Genomic DNA, 17,922 nt, shown 5'->3' on the forward strand with positions numbered 1-17,922 from the left:
AACCCGGTAGCGGAACCGTTCCAATGCGGGCCCTCATCGAGTGCTCGTCGGGGTAACCGAAAGAGACCCGGAGACGCCGTCGGGAGATCCGGAGAGAGTTTTCTTTTCTCTATAAGCGTTCGAGTTCCCTGGAATCCTTTAGCAGGGAGATAGGGTTTGGAACGCGAAGAGCACCGCGGTGGAGTTGCGGTGGTGTCCGGATCTTCCCCTCGGACCTTGAAAATCCGGGAGAGGGCTACGTGGAAAGTTCGCACCGGATCGTACCCATATCCGCAGCAGGTCTTCAAGGTTAAGAGCCTCTAGTCGATAGAATAATGTAGGTAAGGGAAGTCGGCAAACTTGATCCGTAACTTCGGAACAAGGATTGGCTCTGAGTCCCCCCCCCACCCCCCCCCCCCCCCACCCCCCCCCCCCCCCACCCCCCCCCCCCCCCACCCCCCCCCCCCCCCACCCCCCCCCCCCCCCACCCCCCCCCATATAGGAATTTAGAATTGAAACCATACAAAGAAAAAAAGAAAAAAAATGAATGTTGGTATTGAATAAACATATAAAGTAAATAGTAAAATATAGAACTATACTGTAAGTAAGGTATATATTTAAGTGATAAGGTTATATATGTAGGATATATAATTTAAGTAACAATATTGTTGTAGATAAAAAAAAGTTAGTTTTATTACACATAATAAAATAGAATAAGGTAATAGATATAAAGAAATGTAATTTGTAAAATCAGGCTACTGCTCAAACATTGTATTACATATGAATATTTGTTGCCTGTCATGGTGGTGGAGTGGACCATTGGTCTAATGAACCATGGCAGGATAAATAAAGAAAGTATCAGCTTTTCTGAAATGCATAAAACTGTTTGGCTCATCTATGTTTATATTATGTCCAGCAATAATTAACCCAAGCATGAACTTAAATTTAGTATCATACCAAGAACTCCACTTACCAGAAATTGGGAAAGAAGTTAAACCTATTTTTAGATCTCGTTCATATCCTGCATTATTGCAAAATTTTTAGAAGGAAAATTCTCTATTCCAAGTTCGAAAATGGCATTTGTTAAATTGAATGCATTTAAAGTTTAATGCTAAATGTACTGTGTATACTATAATAGTAGATATTCCAATAAGCATATAGTTGTTCAACGTTAAGATATAAAATATGAACAGTGAGCGAATACAAAAAATGCCTAAAAACTGCTGACGAATTTGAAAAACTTAGACAAAGTAGAACTTTACTAGCAAATAAGGTTGAAGCCAATGTCTTGAGGGAGGAGATCCAGACAATCCATCATATTCAACTGTTGGCCACTAAATAGAAAGTTTCAATTATTTAGTTTTGTTAATCTTAGCTTTCGTACAATTTTCACAAGTTGGTATTTTTAGAATTTGATGTTTCATATCTCAGTAGCTATAACATGTAGCATTACCAAATTTTCAGTGTAGGTTCACTCAATATAATGTAGTTCTTTGTAATACGGTTTAAGGTTTTTTAAATTTATCTTAAGAAAAGGTAAATGTGTAAAGTATGTCATGTATAAAGCAGGATTATATACAGGGAAATAAATAATGAACTCCTCTTTAAAAAAAAAAGAACCTGCTAAGTTCTACATCTAATAGTTTATTGCTACATGGACGTAAACTTAGCATAAAGATATCATGGCATTCGTCTACTCTTAATTGACATTCTGAACACTCCTGAGTTAAGGTGATAACCACTCAAAATATTATAATATTCTAATTCATTTAAGATTTAAGTTTAAAACGCAGTATTTGGAGCCCTCAAGTCAGAGAGTGAAACCGATTATTCTCAGTACCGTGAAATAACGCAAATTTCTGTAACAATTAAACTATTTAGGTCATCGTTGAGTAATCCTAAAGTCGTTCTCAGCTTTTCAGCTAACACACTGATGATGTATTAAATCCGCATAGCTCTGTGGTCATCAGTGATTACAGAGAAGATTAAAATGAAAAGTGTTGTTACTTTTAAGCTTACTCTATGTATTCAATACTATAAATGTAAAAACACTAATATTGTGCTTAACTTCACTTAAAATATTATTTTTTTGTAACATTATAATATTTACAAACATTTACTATCTGCTGATTAAGCCAAAAATGGAGCCTTCAATACCAGTGGGGGTGTGGGAGATTTTCGAAATATGAATATACATAGATGTTAACCAGGAACCCTAAGAATGTTAATTTAAATTTCAATACAATCGGTCTAGTAGCTTCACGTGATTGAGTAACACACAGAATAATACATAGACAGACTCTATTAGATTTCTGTATAGTATATAGTTCTATAGACTATAGTTATATAGTATTCAATGTTAATTTTCAATTTTAATTCTTTCTTTCAACTTCAATGTCTCTTCCTTGGTTTGTAATAAGGTTCTAACATTTAAAAGAACTTGAAATACAGTTAGTCAATTTATTAAAATATATGGGTGGTTCTAGTTGGTATGCTTATTTAGTTGTGTAGGGAGAGGATGTCAGAACATCGCTGTACGTGGCGCTGCTCACGATTCACTTAGAACCGTGGATGAGGTCCAGATGAAGTTAATAAGTTTGCGCCACTTTTCAACTCTTTCGAAGAAAACTTTTACAAATAAATAGTGTTGGTTTTTTCTACTTCAAAATTGGTGGTATTTGTCTAAATTCAGAACAATACGTTATTGCAATATTGTTATAGACAAGTATTGATTTTTTAAATAATTTTAGGCTTAAAAATCACTGGTGCATTATTAAATAGTAAAGTACTATGAACGATTTTATTACACTCAACAGAAGTAAATAAAGCCATCCAATTATCCTTTGGGTAGTACCGTTTTACAATGAGGATTTTTTTTCTCCGCGGCTTTTACTTCTCGACACTTAGCCTTGCCATATTTACTACAAAAGCTGGGCCCACCACAGTATAGGTATTGCAGTTTCTCGAGGTCGTACTGCGAGAGTTGTGCATCATCTCTTCCCATTTTCTGATTCTGGAATCAAAAGGAGGAATTTTTGCAATATAAATAGCGGAACGAATCAATAATTATTAAACGTTACCATATTCTATAGCGGCCTATTGACTGACAATAAAATAAGGCATTGACTGATGGAATTGACACACACTGGACCAGACAGACTGATTTTAAAATATAACTATTGATTTACACGTTATTTCTTTTTTATTATTGTAGCAATTATTGTTAGCCAATACGAATAAAACACTAAATACATACAATATATATATATATATATATATATATATATATATATATTATATATATATGTCTTAAATGTATGTTTTACAATATCATAAAAGACAGTATTTATCATCATTCACTGTAAACTATTTTTATTAAGGTTTGATATACAATAAAAACCTAACTAACTATATTATAATTAACAGGTTTAATATGTACGTACTTTATTTATACATTGGTAAACTTTTTATTAAAGTATGGAAATAGAAATTGGTGGTGTGATTAAAAAACTTACGGAAACATCTTGTTTATAAATTTAGCTTTTGTCCATTATATTTTAAATTCAAGTTTCTTAATAGTTATTTAGCTTTCTTAGTTTAGTGTTCAATTCTTCTGCTTTGGTAACTGTCATACTGAGAAAATGTAAACGTCTAAGAAACAGGATCTTAAATATATATGTTATTTTATTTGCTTTTTATGGATATATTTCCGGGAAACTCCTCTCCGTTATAAATTATGTGATTGTGATTCATCTGTCTCTTCACTTAATTGACCTATATGTTTAAAGAGCGTGTATAAACATTTTATAAAAAAGATATGTTGGCATCTCGTTCCATGGATACAAAGACACTCATATGTTATCAGTTATCTAGGAATATTTTACTAGGAATATTTTACTAGTCATAGTTAAATTTTATGCACAGACAGTATTACAATAATTTAAAATATAAAATGAGCTTCTCAATAACGTCTTTACATTTTTAAGATGTGTGTGTGTGTGTGTGTGTGTGTGTGTTTTTCTGGTCTGAATTGACGATCCAAGGTTCCAGTTTATTAATTTTAATACACTTAATTTTAAAGGTCTTTATAAAAGAAGAACAATGCCACAGACTAGAGGTCTCTATCTCAATCCAGTACGAAACAATGGCTTGACAAAGTTTTATTGAAAAGTGACGCTAAAAAACACTATTTTGCTTAACTCATCTGTTCAGATTTATTCTTAATACTAAGTAGTGCTAAATTAAACTTAAAATAATTAAACTTACCGTTGAAATCTTACCTCAACATTTTTTAAGCTCAAAGTAAATGCTCAAAATGGCCCCCATTTACTTCTTGGCAAACATAAAGTCTTGATTCAAATGAAAGTCCCACAATGCGGACCATTTTCTATTGATGGGAATTTGAGCGCCTCACACGGCGCCCCTCCTCACTATGATATAAACGTTAGAACATTCTTGGACCAGGTGTTTCCTGAGAGATGGATAGGTCGACGGGGTGCTGTAGAGTGGCCAGCTCGCTCACCCGATCTTACTCCCCTAGACTTTTTCTTTTGGGGTTTTTGAAAATTAAACTGTACGAGACCAAAGCTCAGAACTTTGATGAGTTCAGGATGCGGATTGAAAAACGCTTGCCGACTTATCACACCAGAAATGTTGGAAAACGTTATAAAGACCTGTAAAATGAAGTATCATTTGATGGGGGTTTGCATTTAAACGTTTTGACTTGACCCCCCAATCCCCCATTTAGGGTTGAGGGGCTAAGTTCTCATGTAGCGCAAAAATCATCATTTGTCATGATATAACTATCCCCCAAAGGATATTGGTTTGTTTAATTATGTTTGAAAGTTAGAAGGGGGGTGGGACTTTTGGGACACCCGGTATATATATATATATATATATATATATATGTATATCTACTTATTCATTTATTTTACATCCTGTTAATTTAGTACACTAAAAGGTCCATTACTGAATAAATAATATGAAGAACTTTAATTATTATTTATTACAATATATCGATCTGTGATTTATTGAGTAAGCTGTAACGAAGCCTATCACTGGGACTGGAATGTAAGTATATCCATCTATCAGTACGTCCACCCAATATCTCAAAAACTTATTAACCTATACACTGAAATGCACCTATATGCAGCTTCATTTTTATATAGGCAAAACTGAGTACGATGATTGGGCTTGTCACTTCGATGGATTTCGTTGATCAGTAATACAATGTTGTACATTGATCTTATGGGTGGATAACCATAAGGACGACGAGAAAATAGTCGAATAAATCAATTTACCAAAAAACGGTGTCTAGTAAAATTTTAAATGCGATTTGTATTCATAGACTAAATATAAAAAGGTGGGAGACTAATGTTAAAAGTCTGTGACAGTATTTGATTTTAGCGCACTATTGGGATGTAATACCCTACCTAGCTCACAGGAACTTTTATTATTTGACCAATCTTATAAAACCTCATTCCTTAAACAGTGTGAACGTAACTTGCGGTCAGATGTCTTTGCATACAACTTTATTTCTACTTATAGAGAATGAGTTGTATGATGATGCAAGTCCAGACATGGAAATTGGCTGAGCGTCATAAAAGCTTACTACTTACCAGGCTTACACATTTTTTTTCTCCCTGGGGGTGTAAAAAAGGGTTTTCAGTATGTCTATTTGTTGTCGACAGGCCATTTCGAGAACAAAATGAAGTATATTTTTGCATGAGACAACATTTACCACGGTATTTTAGTACAGTCTATTCGCGACATCTGTTGAGGCGTACTCCAACCTTGTTTAATAATCATTGTTATATAAATACTTACCGGGTTATAAGGCCAAACTAGCTTGTCGAGTTCGTGATAATGCATGATACTCTCGTAATCGTAGGGCCAATCCGTGAAATATGCTGGTGGCGGGAGTATATTGTAACTAGCTGGATCAACTCTAACCACTGTAAACAGATTTACACCTTTAGAGTTACTTGGAATAAGAAAAGCAGTTTTATCCCATTGTTTATCAGCCAGTAACTTGGAGTTAGTTTGTACTTTATTTTAAGAATTTATTGTTGGAAATGGTTAACATAACAATCAGTTTTATCCATTGAAATTTAGGAGATATTGAAAATATTTCCACTCTCAAAAGTAATATCATCTGTTATGAAGTAATGGATATCTTCAATATCATAAAAGATTTCTCAGTTTCGTTGACAACATTAAATACTACCTATACTACCTAGAGGTATTACGATATGGCTTTTAATATCTATTTCAAGTGTGTTGTTACAATCTCTATAGAAATCACGAAATACTTTAGGGTGTTTTGTGGGGACTTAACCTAAATATTTTGACAGAATTGACGTATATCGTTTATACTCATCTAAGTAGTCATACAAAATCAACTTGCTCATCGTAGCGCAGTCTCAATTACGTATTTAATTAACCTTAAAATAACAAATATTTAGATGATTCCTAAGAGAGAGTCCAAGGAACCTAGATACCCCGCGAACTCACTGTTGGTTCCAGGTTCTACCGTAGGAGTTTTATGTTAGTAATTAGAATATTTGTATGTAATTGATATTTATAAGCATGTTTTCATCTTAGCGTTTCACTCCAGCATGACTGTGATAGAGTTTGTTCCGCTGCCGTAAACTTATTGTACTTTTGTTATATTTGCTGGTTTACATAACATTTTCAATTATCTTCCTTTAAATTTTCTGTTTGCTTTGTGCACTGAATCAAATAGTATATTTCAAAAGATAATTTTGAGTAGGATTTTAATGGAGTGTATTGTAAGAGTTTCGTTTACAGGAGTGCCTCAAAGTCTCGCTTGTAGCCTCGAAGTAGTTTGTTTATTATAAATGACATGAAGTGTCATATTTTATATATTACATTCAGAATACTGAAACGTATAAGATAATACACTACATTATTTTAATGGAGTGTATTGTAAGAGTTTCGTTTACAGGAGTGCCTCAAAGTCTCGCTTGTAGCCTCGAAGTAGTTTGTTTATTATAAATGACATGAAGTGTCATATTTTATATATTACATTCAGAATACTGAAACGTATAAGATAATACACTACATTATTTTAATGGAGTGTATTGTAAGAGTTTCGTTTACAGGAGTGCCTCAAAGTCTCGCTTGTAGCCTCGAAGTAGTTTGTTTATTATAAATGACATGAAGTGTCATATTTTATATATTACATTCAGAATACTGAAACGTATAAGATAATACACTACATTATTTTAATGGAGTGTATTGTAAGAGTTTCGTTTACAGGAGTGCCTCAAAGTCTCGCTTGTAGCCTCGAAGTAGTTTGTTTATTATAAATGACATGAAGTGTCATATTTTATATATTACATTCAGAATACTGAAACGTATAAGATAATACACTACATTATTTTAAACTGAGTTGATTTTGAAAATATTAGAGGATTTTTTTTTTCATCAAATCAAATATTAATTTATGCCGCTCAAACTGGCTTGCAGTCGGGTACGTAAACGAATTATTGTATAACCCTTGATTTATTGCATTTTAAATTGATATATAAGAAATAATTAACTAAAGCTTTACATGAAAAAAGATATCTAACAATTCTCTATTTTAGTTCCACTAAAACTCATATAAATTTAATGCAAAGAAATGTGTTTGAATGACCTATTAAATATGTCTTATTACATGGTGCATAGCCGATTAAATGGGTTAACAGCATACACCTATCATAATTTTTGCTTTGAATTGGTTTAAGATATATATATATATATATATTATATATATTATATATATATTATTATAATATATATATATTATATATTATATATATTATATATATATATATATATATATATATATGTATATTAAACTAATTAAAAGTGCTTGATAAGGAATTGGCTTTTCGAATACACTTTGGTTCGCTTATTGAAACACATATCTGAGATAATAAAGCCAAATATGAAATAATGTATTAGTTAAAGTAAGGGCTCTGTGGTTGTAATGGACAATATTATCGTAAGCAAGTAAGAGATCCGAGTTCGAGTCCAAGGAGAGCGAGTACTTCTTATTTATCTCTATTTCTTAAAATTAAATAATACTCTACGGAAACATAACAATGTTATTGGTATATATATATATATATATATATATATATATATATATATATATATATGTACATTTTCGGTTTATGATCGTTTTGAATAATGGGAGTTATGGTCGGAGAAACTCCCAAAAGAATCTCGCGTAGAGTCCGTCATGATGACGATTGCAATAGGCATATTTATATAAAAACTATGTAACATATGTAAAGAGAAATTTGCCATTCCGTTATTGTTAATCATAATTTGTAGTCAGTAACACTTCATCACAAGATTACAGTATTTCGTTCTTGTCTATAGGCGGAGTAAAACCAATTATAAAATTCGACTTTACTTGTTCCCATGAGACAGATATACACTTACATTACCTGATAGATTAACTTAATTACCTATTAATTAATCAAATTACCGGCATCAGAAACGTTAACATAGCAATAACGATTGTACCGTTGGTGCTCATGTTCAAACCCCATGGTATGCATCATTTCGTGTAACACTGCTGTTCTTTGTACTTGCACAGACTTGTTCATACATTTCGTCCCGAGAACGAGTGGTTGCTGACCTCCGTGATGGCCAACCCAAGCTTCGCATCCACTCATGTCTAAGAGTAACAAAGTTTAAATTAATTATTTCTTTATAGTACTATAAACAAATATTGTAAATATTAAATGCCCAGTGGCCGCTAGATGAAGTCTCTAAGAGTGTTTAGAAGATCTTAAGGGATACAGTTTTACTTTAGTAACCTACAGTCTACAGTTCGATGCTACTAAAATAACTAATATGTTGAACAGTGTTTAAAGTCATTTTGAGAGGTACCAAAAAGAATACTAATTTATAGATAGTTATTTTTGGCATCAGGAAACACAACGTTTCAAGATCAAATGTCTGCTGCTATTCAAGGTCTCAAACTATAAAGCATTACATTAAATATCGAACAAAGTTATAAAAACCTTAATGGTGATTACGATGCAAGTCAAATGTTACAACAGAAATGTTGTTTCTCAAAAACTTAACCGTAGAGCCAAACTCCATGAAAGAAACAAAACAAATTATCATGCATAACACTGATGAGCACATTGTACATGCATAACAGCATGCACAAAGAAACCAAACATGCAATATTATATCGCGATAAGGTGAAAATCATAGCCTTTTCCAGCGAAAAGGTGCGGCATGCATAAGAACAGACAAAAGAAAGAACCCTCACTTTCCTACACCAAAACACCGACAGGGTATCCAACAAAATAGAGCGCCTAAACACCCTTTTTAAAATTAAAACCAGACTTTGTGATCCTAACGGTAAAAAAGGACTTCATTTTTAAAGAGGTTGATTTTAGTTTTACTTAATCTGTATATATAAATGTGAATGTTTGTTTGTATGTTCCGTTATAACTCTGGAACTAATGAAATTTTGTACAGTGATTCTACACGTTCCTGGAAGTAACATAGGCATACTTTTAGAGAGGGAAACATAGATTTAATTCATCTTTTAATTATAAATTGTTGTTGGTGTTAAAGTGTTTTATATTTGATCCGACAGACTGCGCTACGACACGTAATACAAAGCGAACTGATACTTAACAGCTGTTAATACTTTCAGCTGAAGTTCATCAAAGAGGCAGAAACATTTGTTTACATTTAAAATTCCGAAAATGTTTATTGTAAAGTGCTTGATCAGTAGTGTAATGCAGGTTGCATAGAGGACGTCATTGCCTAATTTAAAATTCAGATAGCACCAATGATCAATAAACTATCTAATGCAATGAAAATACTATTAAACGCTATTATGAAAATAACCTCATTGTACAAATCCGTGAATGTTTGCACATAAGGTAATCGAATTTGGTTACATCGAAGTTAAATGAAAAGAGCTGAAAGAAGACACTTTATGATCGAAATTGGGTTTCTTTGATACATTTTCTTGAAGGCACACTCCTAAATAATACTGGAAATATCTTAGACAGAAAAGTAATTTTAACAGACTGAATTTGATTCTTTATAACCTAATTAGTTTACCGAGATTCATTCATATACATTTATTGTTCTGAATAACCTATCAACACCTAGCAAAAACCACGAATGATAGAGGCAGGAATATGTACCACCTACACAATGCGTCCAAGAGGCTCACGAAGGAACGACTATCAATTATCTCAGCAATGCTTAAAATGCGATAGAAAAAGAATAAGTGAATATAGTGTACTGTTTTCAACGGGAAATTGCGTGCGATGCCGCGGGCAACTGCTATTATGTGCTACTGTTACTATTATGTGAACTTGTATTAAAACATTTTTCACAAAATGAATACTACTCAAACGTGTACGTCTCCTACAATATAGGGTCTCATATTAGGATACCATAGGGTCTCATGTTATGTAGAATTTTTCAAGGACGTGTTTCACTTATTTTAGAAAAAATTAAATCTAAAGTTTTTGTTCTTAATGGTTTTCAAGCCAATGTTATATTAGGATAGATTCCCATGTATGTACGTTTTTCAAGAAATGAATATTACTCAAAAATGTATGTCTCTTACAACATAGGGTATCAGATTAGGATACCATAGGGTCTCAGGTTATGTAGAACCTTTCAAGGGCGTGTTTAACTTATTTTAGAAAAAACATTAAAATTGAAGTTTTTGTTCTTAATGGTTTTCAAGTTATTGTTATATTATTATAGGTTCCTAATATGTTTGATGATATAAATAATTCCATATCTCTTAGTTTTAGGACCTATACAAAATATAAAAAAGCGTCTCATATGTAGTACCCTTATTCTATAATATTGAAAGAAATTTTTAATAGTGTTCTAAATCTATTTATAACGTGGCTACAGTAAACATTATCCCACATTTTCACAAAAATTGGCATACGTTAAATGTCTAACCAAGGATTGTCTGAGTGGGTCACGACTTTTACGGTCATAAAACCACTTAGGAACATTTTTTCATTGGAGGAAGAGAGTACGAGTAGGAAACATCCGACTTGGAAGGATATGAACCTGTCAAGTTTATAAGTAGGGCAGATATGGTTTTAATTGCTTCTCATGAAAGGCATAGACCTTATAAAAGTATTATTAATATAAATATTTACATTTGGATTGTTGTGCTTTTTAGTATTTTAGGAATAACATAAAAACCTGATATTTTATATTTCAAATAGTTAGTTTCAAATAGTCAAATTTTATTGCTGACGCTTATCATTATGTTTTAATGTTTGTTTTATATATATATATAAAAGCAGATTAGAAATGTGCACCAATGCACATAACAATTTTAAATCGATAATAACTTTGAAATGATCTTAGAGAGTATTTATTGACCTCTCTGACATTCATAGAATTGTAAAGGTTTAGCTACCACTTTATAAACATTAAAGATATTCAATGTATTATGCTTCAGTAAATTCTATATAATCAACGTGTTTTATTACCTTCAAACGGGATATAATTGTATTGGAAGCTTACGTAATCATTTACATATTTATCGGTTGGCTGTCGTTGGACCCAATAGACACAATGCAATGCATTGATGTAGGTTATGCCGTACTTTATTGCCTTTATCCAGGATTGCGCTGCAAAAATCAGAAACAAAAAGTGTTACACTATAACTGTAGTTTTAATTATATTTTATTTAATCTATGTCAGTTATTTTCTTACTGGATCAATTAGGCTTAATAATTCATATACATGAACTCACCACGTGTAAAGGATGTTTCAAGCAAGCATGTATTAGTAATTATTGCATTATTATAATGAAATGAGTTTAATAATGTACATCTATCACAATAGTTCTGTAAGTTATCGATAGGAAATTACAATTGTGATATTTTCTTACTGGATTAATTAGGCTTAATAATTCATATACATGAAATAATACAACAGTCCAACTCACCACGTGTAAAGGATGTTTCAAGCAAGCATGTATTAGTAATTATTGCATTATTATAATGAAATGAGTTTAATAATGTACATCTATCACAATAGTTCTGTAAGTTATCGATAGGAAATTACAATTGTGATATTTTCTTCACTAGAACTGAAAATGAGGTTAGAAAAGAGAACGAAAGAAATAATGAAGAGCAGTGGTGGAAAAATTATTACTATAATATTTAGTCACGATGATATAATATAGTAACTCAGTAGAGGTCTAACTATATTTAGATAAATATATGCTCCAATTAATCATAACTTGGCGATTACTTAATAAACATTTTTCAAAAGCCACCATTATTAAAATACAGATTTTAAAGGAATCAAAATAAAGTAAACAAAATGCATCAAGTGACTAGTAAGGGTGAACGAAAACTACTTTGTGGATATTTCATAAGTAATCTTATATTACAAAATGGATTAAGTGCGTTTGTTTTTTTTTACTTTTCTTTTAATTTCTTATACTTGAAACTTTATATTACTGTTAATTATTATAAAGACACAATAAGTTATAAATTATAACGTTCCGTCTGAAAGTAATGCAGTCTCGATAAAATAATTTCTATAAAATCGTTAATCCTACTTATACTTCTATAAATATTATCTGTATACTATGCAGGTATATTTGTTGCAACAAAAAAGAGTTACGGATATTTTAGTTTAACTATGGATGTTCCAAATGAGCGCATGTTCATTTTATGGTACGTTGTTAATGGAGTCTGTAAGAATTGTACGTTTCTCGAATGATGTCTCTTGAAATGAAGTGTGAATACCAAAAGCTTTTATTTGAATTTTATCCTTTATATCAGATATTTTATAGTGTAATAAAGTTATATTTAACGCTACGTAGGAAGACATTCATTGTACAATATTAAACGATCTCTTTATGTTTGAATTGTAATAATAAAACTTAACTTAATTATTATAAATGAATGTAATAGTGTTTAATACGTTATACTATTTACAGTAAATTAATTAGTTTGTCCTAATTACTCTATACTACCAGACTTACGCAGTTCTGGAGCAGCGTTGTAGTATACTGTTGAACCAGGCCATATATTGGAGAAGTTACTTAGAAATAAAGCTGAAAAAAATGTATCAACATTAAATCTTGTATTTTAGTTTTCTAATTTAAGTGATACTTATATTTCATAAAATCTGATAGAAATAACGAGAAATATAGTACGATTTAAATCTAAATAAAGTTTATTATTCAATTATACATGGTGTTTCAGACCAATCTCCTGAGGTTAACCATTTAACATAAAGCGATGCAATAAAACTAAATAAAACCCTTATAGCAAACTCTTATGCATGTATGTGTGCATTTATGTGCGTACATGAGTCTGTGTTTATGTATGAATCATATAAAGCATGTCCCAAAAGTCAACGATAGTATTAAAAGGGGTGATAGGCCAGCCAATCAGAAACCCAAATAACAATACAAGACCCTAAAAATTCGTTTATTTTTCGAGTTATATCATGTTTTGTTATTTGGGTTTCTCCTTGGCTGGCCTATCACCCCTTTTAATACTATCATTGACGGTTGGGAGACGCTAAATGTGATTCAGACATATAACATACATACAATTTATAGGATTAAACTTTATCCGCAATTCAGACAAACCTATATTTTATCTTAGTCACGTACCAACGCACCAGATTGCCTATGTGGGTACTTTTTCCAATATTCTAAGGAACGTTTGTTTTCAAAAAAAATATATATATATATATATATATAATATCATGCATACTATCATACATAGTTACATAATAATATTGTAGCATTGTAATTTCTTAATTTAAAAATACATAATGTTTGGATTGAATTGAATCTGAACTTAGGTCTCTTAAAAAGAAAGTTTATGTCTCTGTTCACCCATCAAAGGCTATGTTTATAAGCTCAATTCTTGACTCTCTTGTTCAACTCTACTCACTCAGAGCGTTTTTCCATAAATATTTTATGAGTGATAAAACCATCCCTATTTTAAACCATGTAAATGTACTTTTAATGGATCCAGGACAGTGTCTATTACTCCTATTTTCAAGACACATTACAGAAAATGTTACGTTCCTGGTTAAATTACAATCTACTGTCCTACAGTACATTACTTAGTGAATTACTGAACTGCATTACTTTCTTGAAACCAATAATATAATATATTGAGTTCAATTTGGGTTTATTGCTATCTCTTCACACTTTCGCTGTTGATTTCTTTTTCGAGAAGAAGGCGAATCTTCCTTATGTCACAATAACTTCAATTAGACTTTTTCAGGCTTTTGGAGTTGTCAAGGCTGAAATATAGCATAGGTTTCTAGTATTTTGAATTATTCAATATCTTAATAGGATTTTTGTTCCGCACGCTTTGCACACCTCGGGGTCCCAAGTTTCAAGGGATATGTTTCGTCAGATAGCGTTTCAACACTTCCCACTTTATTAATTTATAATTGTATTGATTGTTTTAATAAAAATATCATTTTGTTTTTATTCAAGTTTACATATTTGTTGCATAAAATAAAATTAGGAAGATTAGAAAAAGTCAATTCCCTACTTTGATCCAAAGATCTATGTGTTTGCCTCTTCAAATAAAAACAACTTAAAGTTTAATATTATATAGGACAACGTTTGGACTTTATTTAATCGAAACTCCTTTTTCACAGTTGGCTCTGGAGATTGTTTGTATATTAGCTTAAAAAATAACTTTATAACAATTATTATTATTATATATTTCAGATTAATTGATGGTAGCCTATAGAGAGCTTAATGTTCTATTGTGAAAAATAAAACGTTTAAACGAAACGAACTTAAGTGAAATGTTATTTTAAACTACGATTATTTCTTTAATTTTATTGTGTTTAATCAAAAATCTGTTAAAAGGACTATCACATATCTTCCGATACATCAGAAGTCCTCCGCCAAAGTGTTTAAGGTCAACTATTTTATTTGTAATCAAACTATAAAACATGTTTCCATGACCTAATTTGTGTTAGACAATTATCCTAGAAACAATACCAAGAAGTATAACAGTAACAGTGAATTACATTTAATATCTTTTAATAAATAACATATTTTTTATATTACAATGAGCAAACTGAAGGTGTTATACTACCATTTTTTCGTTTACTTTCGTTACCATTATTACGTCTATTATTATACTACTCATTAGTAACGAAAGTTACTAATACGCGACTAACGTCAACGTTGAAAACAATGACAATGATACTAAGACTAATACAAAGTAACCATTGAAATAAACTCGGTAGGCGTTTATTGCCATTATTCGTTACTCTAATCTTGGGAAGTGTAGAAGCTACATTGGCTTTATTACATTTGTCAACCCCCACAGTTTAAAATTGATCCCGACATTCAGAAAAAATTAATAAGAGGGAGATTTAGGTTATATTGACTGTTATTTGTTACAGTTAAAATATAGGAAAAATTAAAAACTAATCTACACTATAAGATATGGGTAATTATCGAATACGAGTATATTTTCTGTTTAACGCTAGATAAAATAAATATACATATTTAGGCTATATCAACCCCCAAACCTCTCCAACTTCATACACTTATGAGTGTGTAAGAAGGTGTTTTCTTGGTTTGAAATACAGCATCAACTTTGAAGAAATCGTCATGATAATGTGGTAAACTCCATCGAATTTTGAGGCCCAGTAACCAAAGTTATAAATAGTACGTATTTTTTTTTCAGAACAATAGGCATTTATCATAGTAAACTGTATACATACATACCATTATAAGAGCCAATGATATTAATAAATATACCAATTACCCAAATACTACAGATTCTCATATTTCTATACTATACAACGAATATGTTCACCTTTGACTGATTCTTCAACACTATCGTTGATACAAATCGTGTAACGTTTCATTTACCATAGGTCTAATGGAATAAATTAAATGAATACACACGATTAATATCAGATATATATTATAGTCAATTCTCTCTTCTAATTCAATGGCTGGAACTAACTTTAATGACATTTCCCTTATAAATAGGATAACCTTATCTATAAAAAATATAGATCTTGGTGATGGTTTCTTGGTGTAAGAAAATAAGTGCAGTATTTTAAATCAATATTTAAATGAAGTAATATTTTTTAATTTAACGGGATTACCAGTATTTTCTTAATATTGGCTCACCACGGGGCTACGAGGGTTTAAAAAAAATATACACGACTGTATATGTTTTGATAGGACCTATTACACTTTTACATCTACTCCTAATTAAATACAATTAAATTCGACGTTTATATTACTTCATAAATAGCGAGACTCATTCCAATGTCAGTGCTTCGACTAGCCACATATATTTTAACTTTCAGCAATGTAAACATAAATAAACGTGGAAATGTGTAATAGTAGGAAATCAACGTACTGTGTCTAAAGTTCATTGTTGACGAAGTGTAATTTGAAAGAATAGTACCTTTCCGGAGACTTTTCATCGGTAATGTTAATAAAATACAACAAAACATTTTTAGTATTAAAATCTACCGTCTTCTTCGGGTTTCAAAAACCTAAAGCTATTACGTGTGCATAAAATTGAACACTAATCCATCTAACCTTTATTTAGAACTCAACAAGCTGTACTTCAAAAACTATATACCTAAGTTCCACCGTTATTAAAGCAAGTACGACCCACGTAACTACAAAGAACAAGCGCAATGAACAACAAACCCGTACACGTTATAACGCGTAACAAAACCAAGTTTGAATCAATTGTTTGCCGTGTATGTAGCTTTGTATACACGGTAAAAGACTGGAGGAAAGCTGTATAGAACTTCCTGCTGCAACGTGACACGTCATCTGGAACCCTATTGGGATGGGGATGGTTGGAAAATGAAGAGATAAAGAAAAGACAACTGCCTTCGATCTTACGGGGTTTTCTTGGTTTTAAAGTCACTATGCCTTTTTATGGATTTTGCCTTCTAAAGAAATGGCTGGATTAACACTCTCGAAATATGCTCTGTTTGTAACATAAATTGAAAAAATAATTAACAAAAGAGGGAAAGAATACTAGAAACAATATCTATTCATCCCATCCTAATTATAAATGAGTTGTGGACTGATAAATAAACCCTGTTATATTTTGCTTTCTAATGTGAACATCTACACAGCCGAGAGGCCTGAGCACCGAGTTGATTAAAATCCTCACCAAATGACCGTGGATGACAGTACGATCTTACTGTTTTAACATTGAACTTTAGAGGCAGGCCTTAACTTCATAATTGTTATAACTATCCAATAAATGAAGCTTGTAACCACTACATCTCCAGGAGAATATCATTTATAACGTTTTTCCCCCCAAAGCAAGTAATCTTCTAGATTTGCTCTCTTCCTTCAGACTCTCCACTGAATGTTCAAACCACTCCAAAGAGATCTTCAAAGTGATCTTTATCTTTTATCTCAGCAATTCTTTCTTGCTAACCTTTATGTAGCAATTGAAGTGATTCCCCTGAAAAATGCGTATAAAAACGAGGTTTCAAATATAGACAATCGTAAATACTTTTGAGAATACGCCTCGATTGAACACGTTCGGTTTTTATTTAGGTGCAAAGAAAACCTTATAAGTCTTTTCTGATAAAATACTTATAAGCACTTAGTAATCGGGTTAAGATTTTGTAACGAATTTAATATCTAATGGAGTGGATGGCGAGCAGTCTTTATCATGATTTTGGTAAGTATTTAATTTAGAATTAATAAAAGTTGGGACAATATTAACATAGTAACTTTATCCTCAAGAGTTTTAAAACATAATAAATAAGATAAACATAAATTAAAATATTAGAATACGTTACCATTTATACCTTTTTTACTATGTTATACTCAATCAGTCACTTTTACATTTTGTACTTGAAATTATCATGCACCATAAATATATTAAAAGCAGTTTTTCTTTC

At 31.5% G+C, this 17,922-nt stretch overlaps 1 protein-coding gene across 2 annotated transcripts; it reads right to left on the minus strand.

Moving 5' to 3' along the window:
- Nucleotides 1–2,765: 2,765 nt before the first annotated feature.
- Nucleotides 2,766–15,893, minus strand: LOC124365346 (zinc metalloproteinase nas-14-like). 2 transcript variants are annotated; one of them, XM_046821322.1, is made up of 6 exons: nucleotides 15,752–15,893; nucleotides 13,013–13,084; nucleotides 11,502–11,642; nucleotides 8,483–8,674; nucleotides 5,806–5,933; nucleotides 2,766–2,992 (listed from the first exon to the last, which is right to left on the minus strand). In XM_046821322.1, the coding sequence occupies exons 1-6, from the start codon at nucleotides 15,810–15,812 to the stop codon at nucleotides 2,816–2,818; spliced, it is 771 nt and encodes a 256-aa protein (XP_046677278.1). In that variant the 5' UTR covers nucleotides 15,813–15,893; the 3' UTR covers nucleotides 2,766–2,815. The 2 variants fall into 2 exon arrangements, with proteins under 2 accessions (XP_046677278.1, XP_046677282.1); XM_046821326.1 differs by lacking the exon at nucleotides 8,483–8,674.
- Nucleotides 15,894–17,922: the final 2,029 nt, after the last annotated feature.

This window comes from Homalodisca vitripennis, chromosome 1 (genome assembly GCF_021130785.1).
Source record: "Homalodisca vitripennis isolate AUS2020 chromosome 1, UT_GWSS_2.1, whole genome shotgun sequence".
NCBI lineage: Eukaryota > Metazoa > Arthropoda > Insecta > Hemiptera > Cicadellidae > Homalodisca > Homalodisca vitripennis.

Bases quoted from the DNA above. Each gene is read 5' to 3' on its own strand.
- LOC124365346 (XM_046821322.1), bottom strand. From the start codon at position 15,812: ATGAGAATCTGTAGTATTTGGGTAATTGGTATATTTATTAATATCATT. The intron at 8,675-11,501 runs GTAATAAAACAC...TGTTACTCTTAG, and splicing joins CAATTATATCCCGTTTGAAG to ACATGAGTGGATGCGAAGCT. The intron at 5,934-8,482 runs GTAATTTGATTA...ATCTGTTTACAG, and splicing joins TGTTAACGTTTCTGATGCCG to TGGTTAGAGTTGATCCAGCT.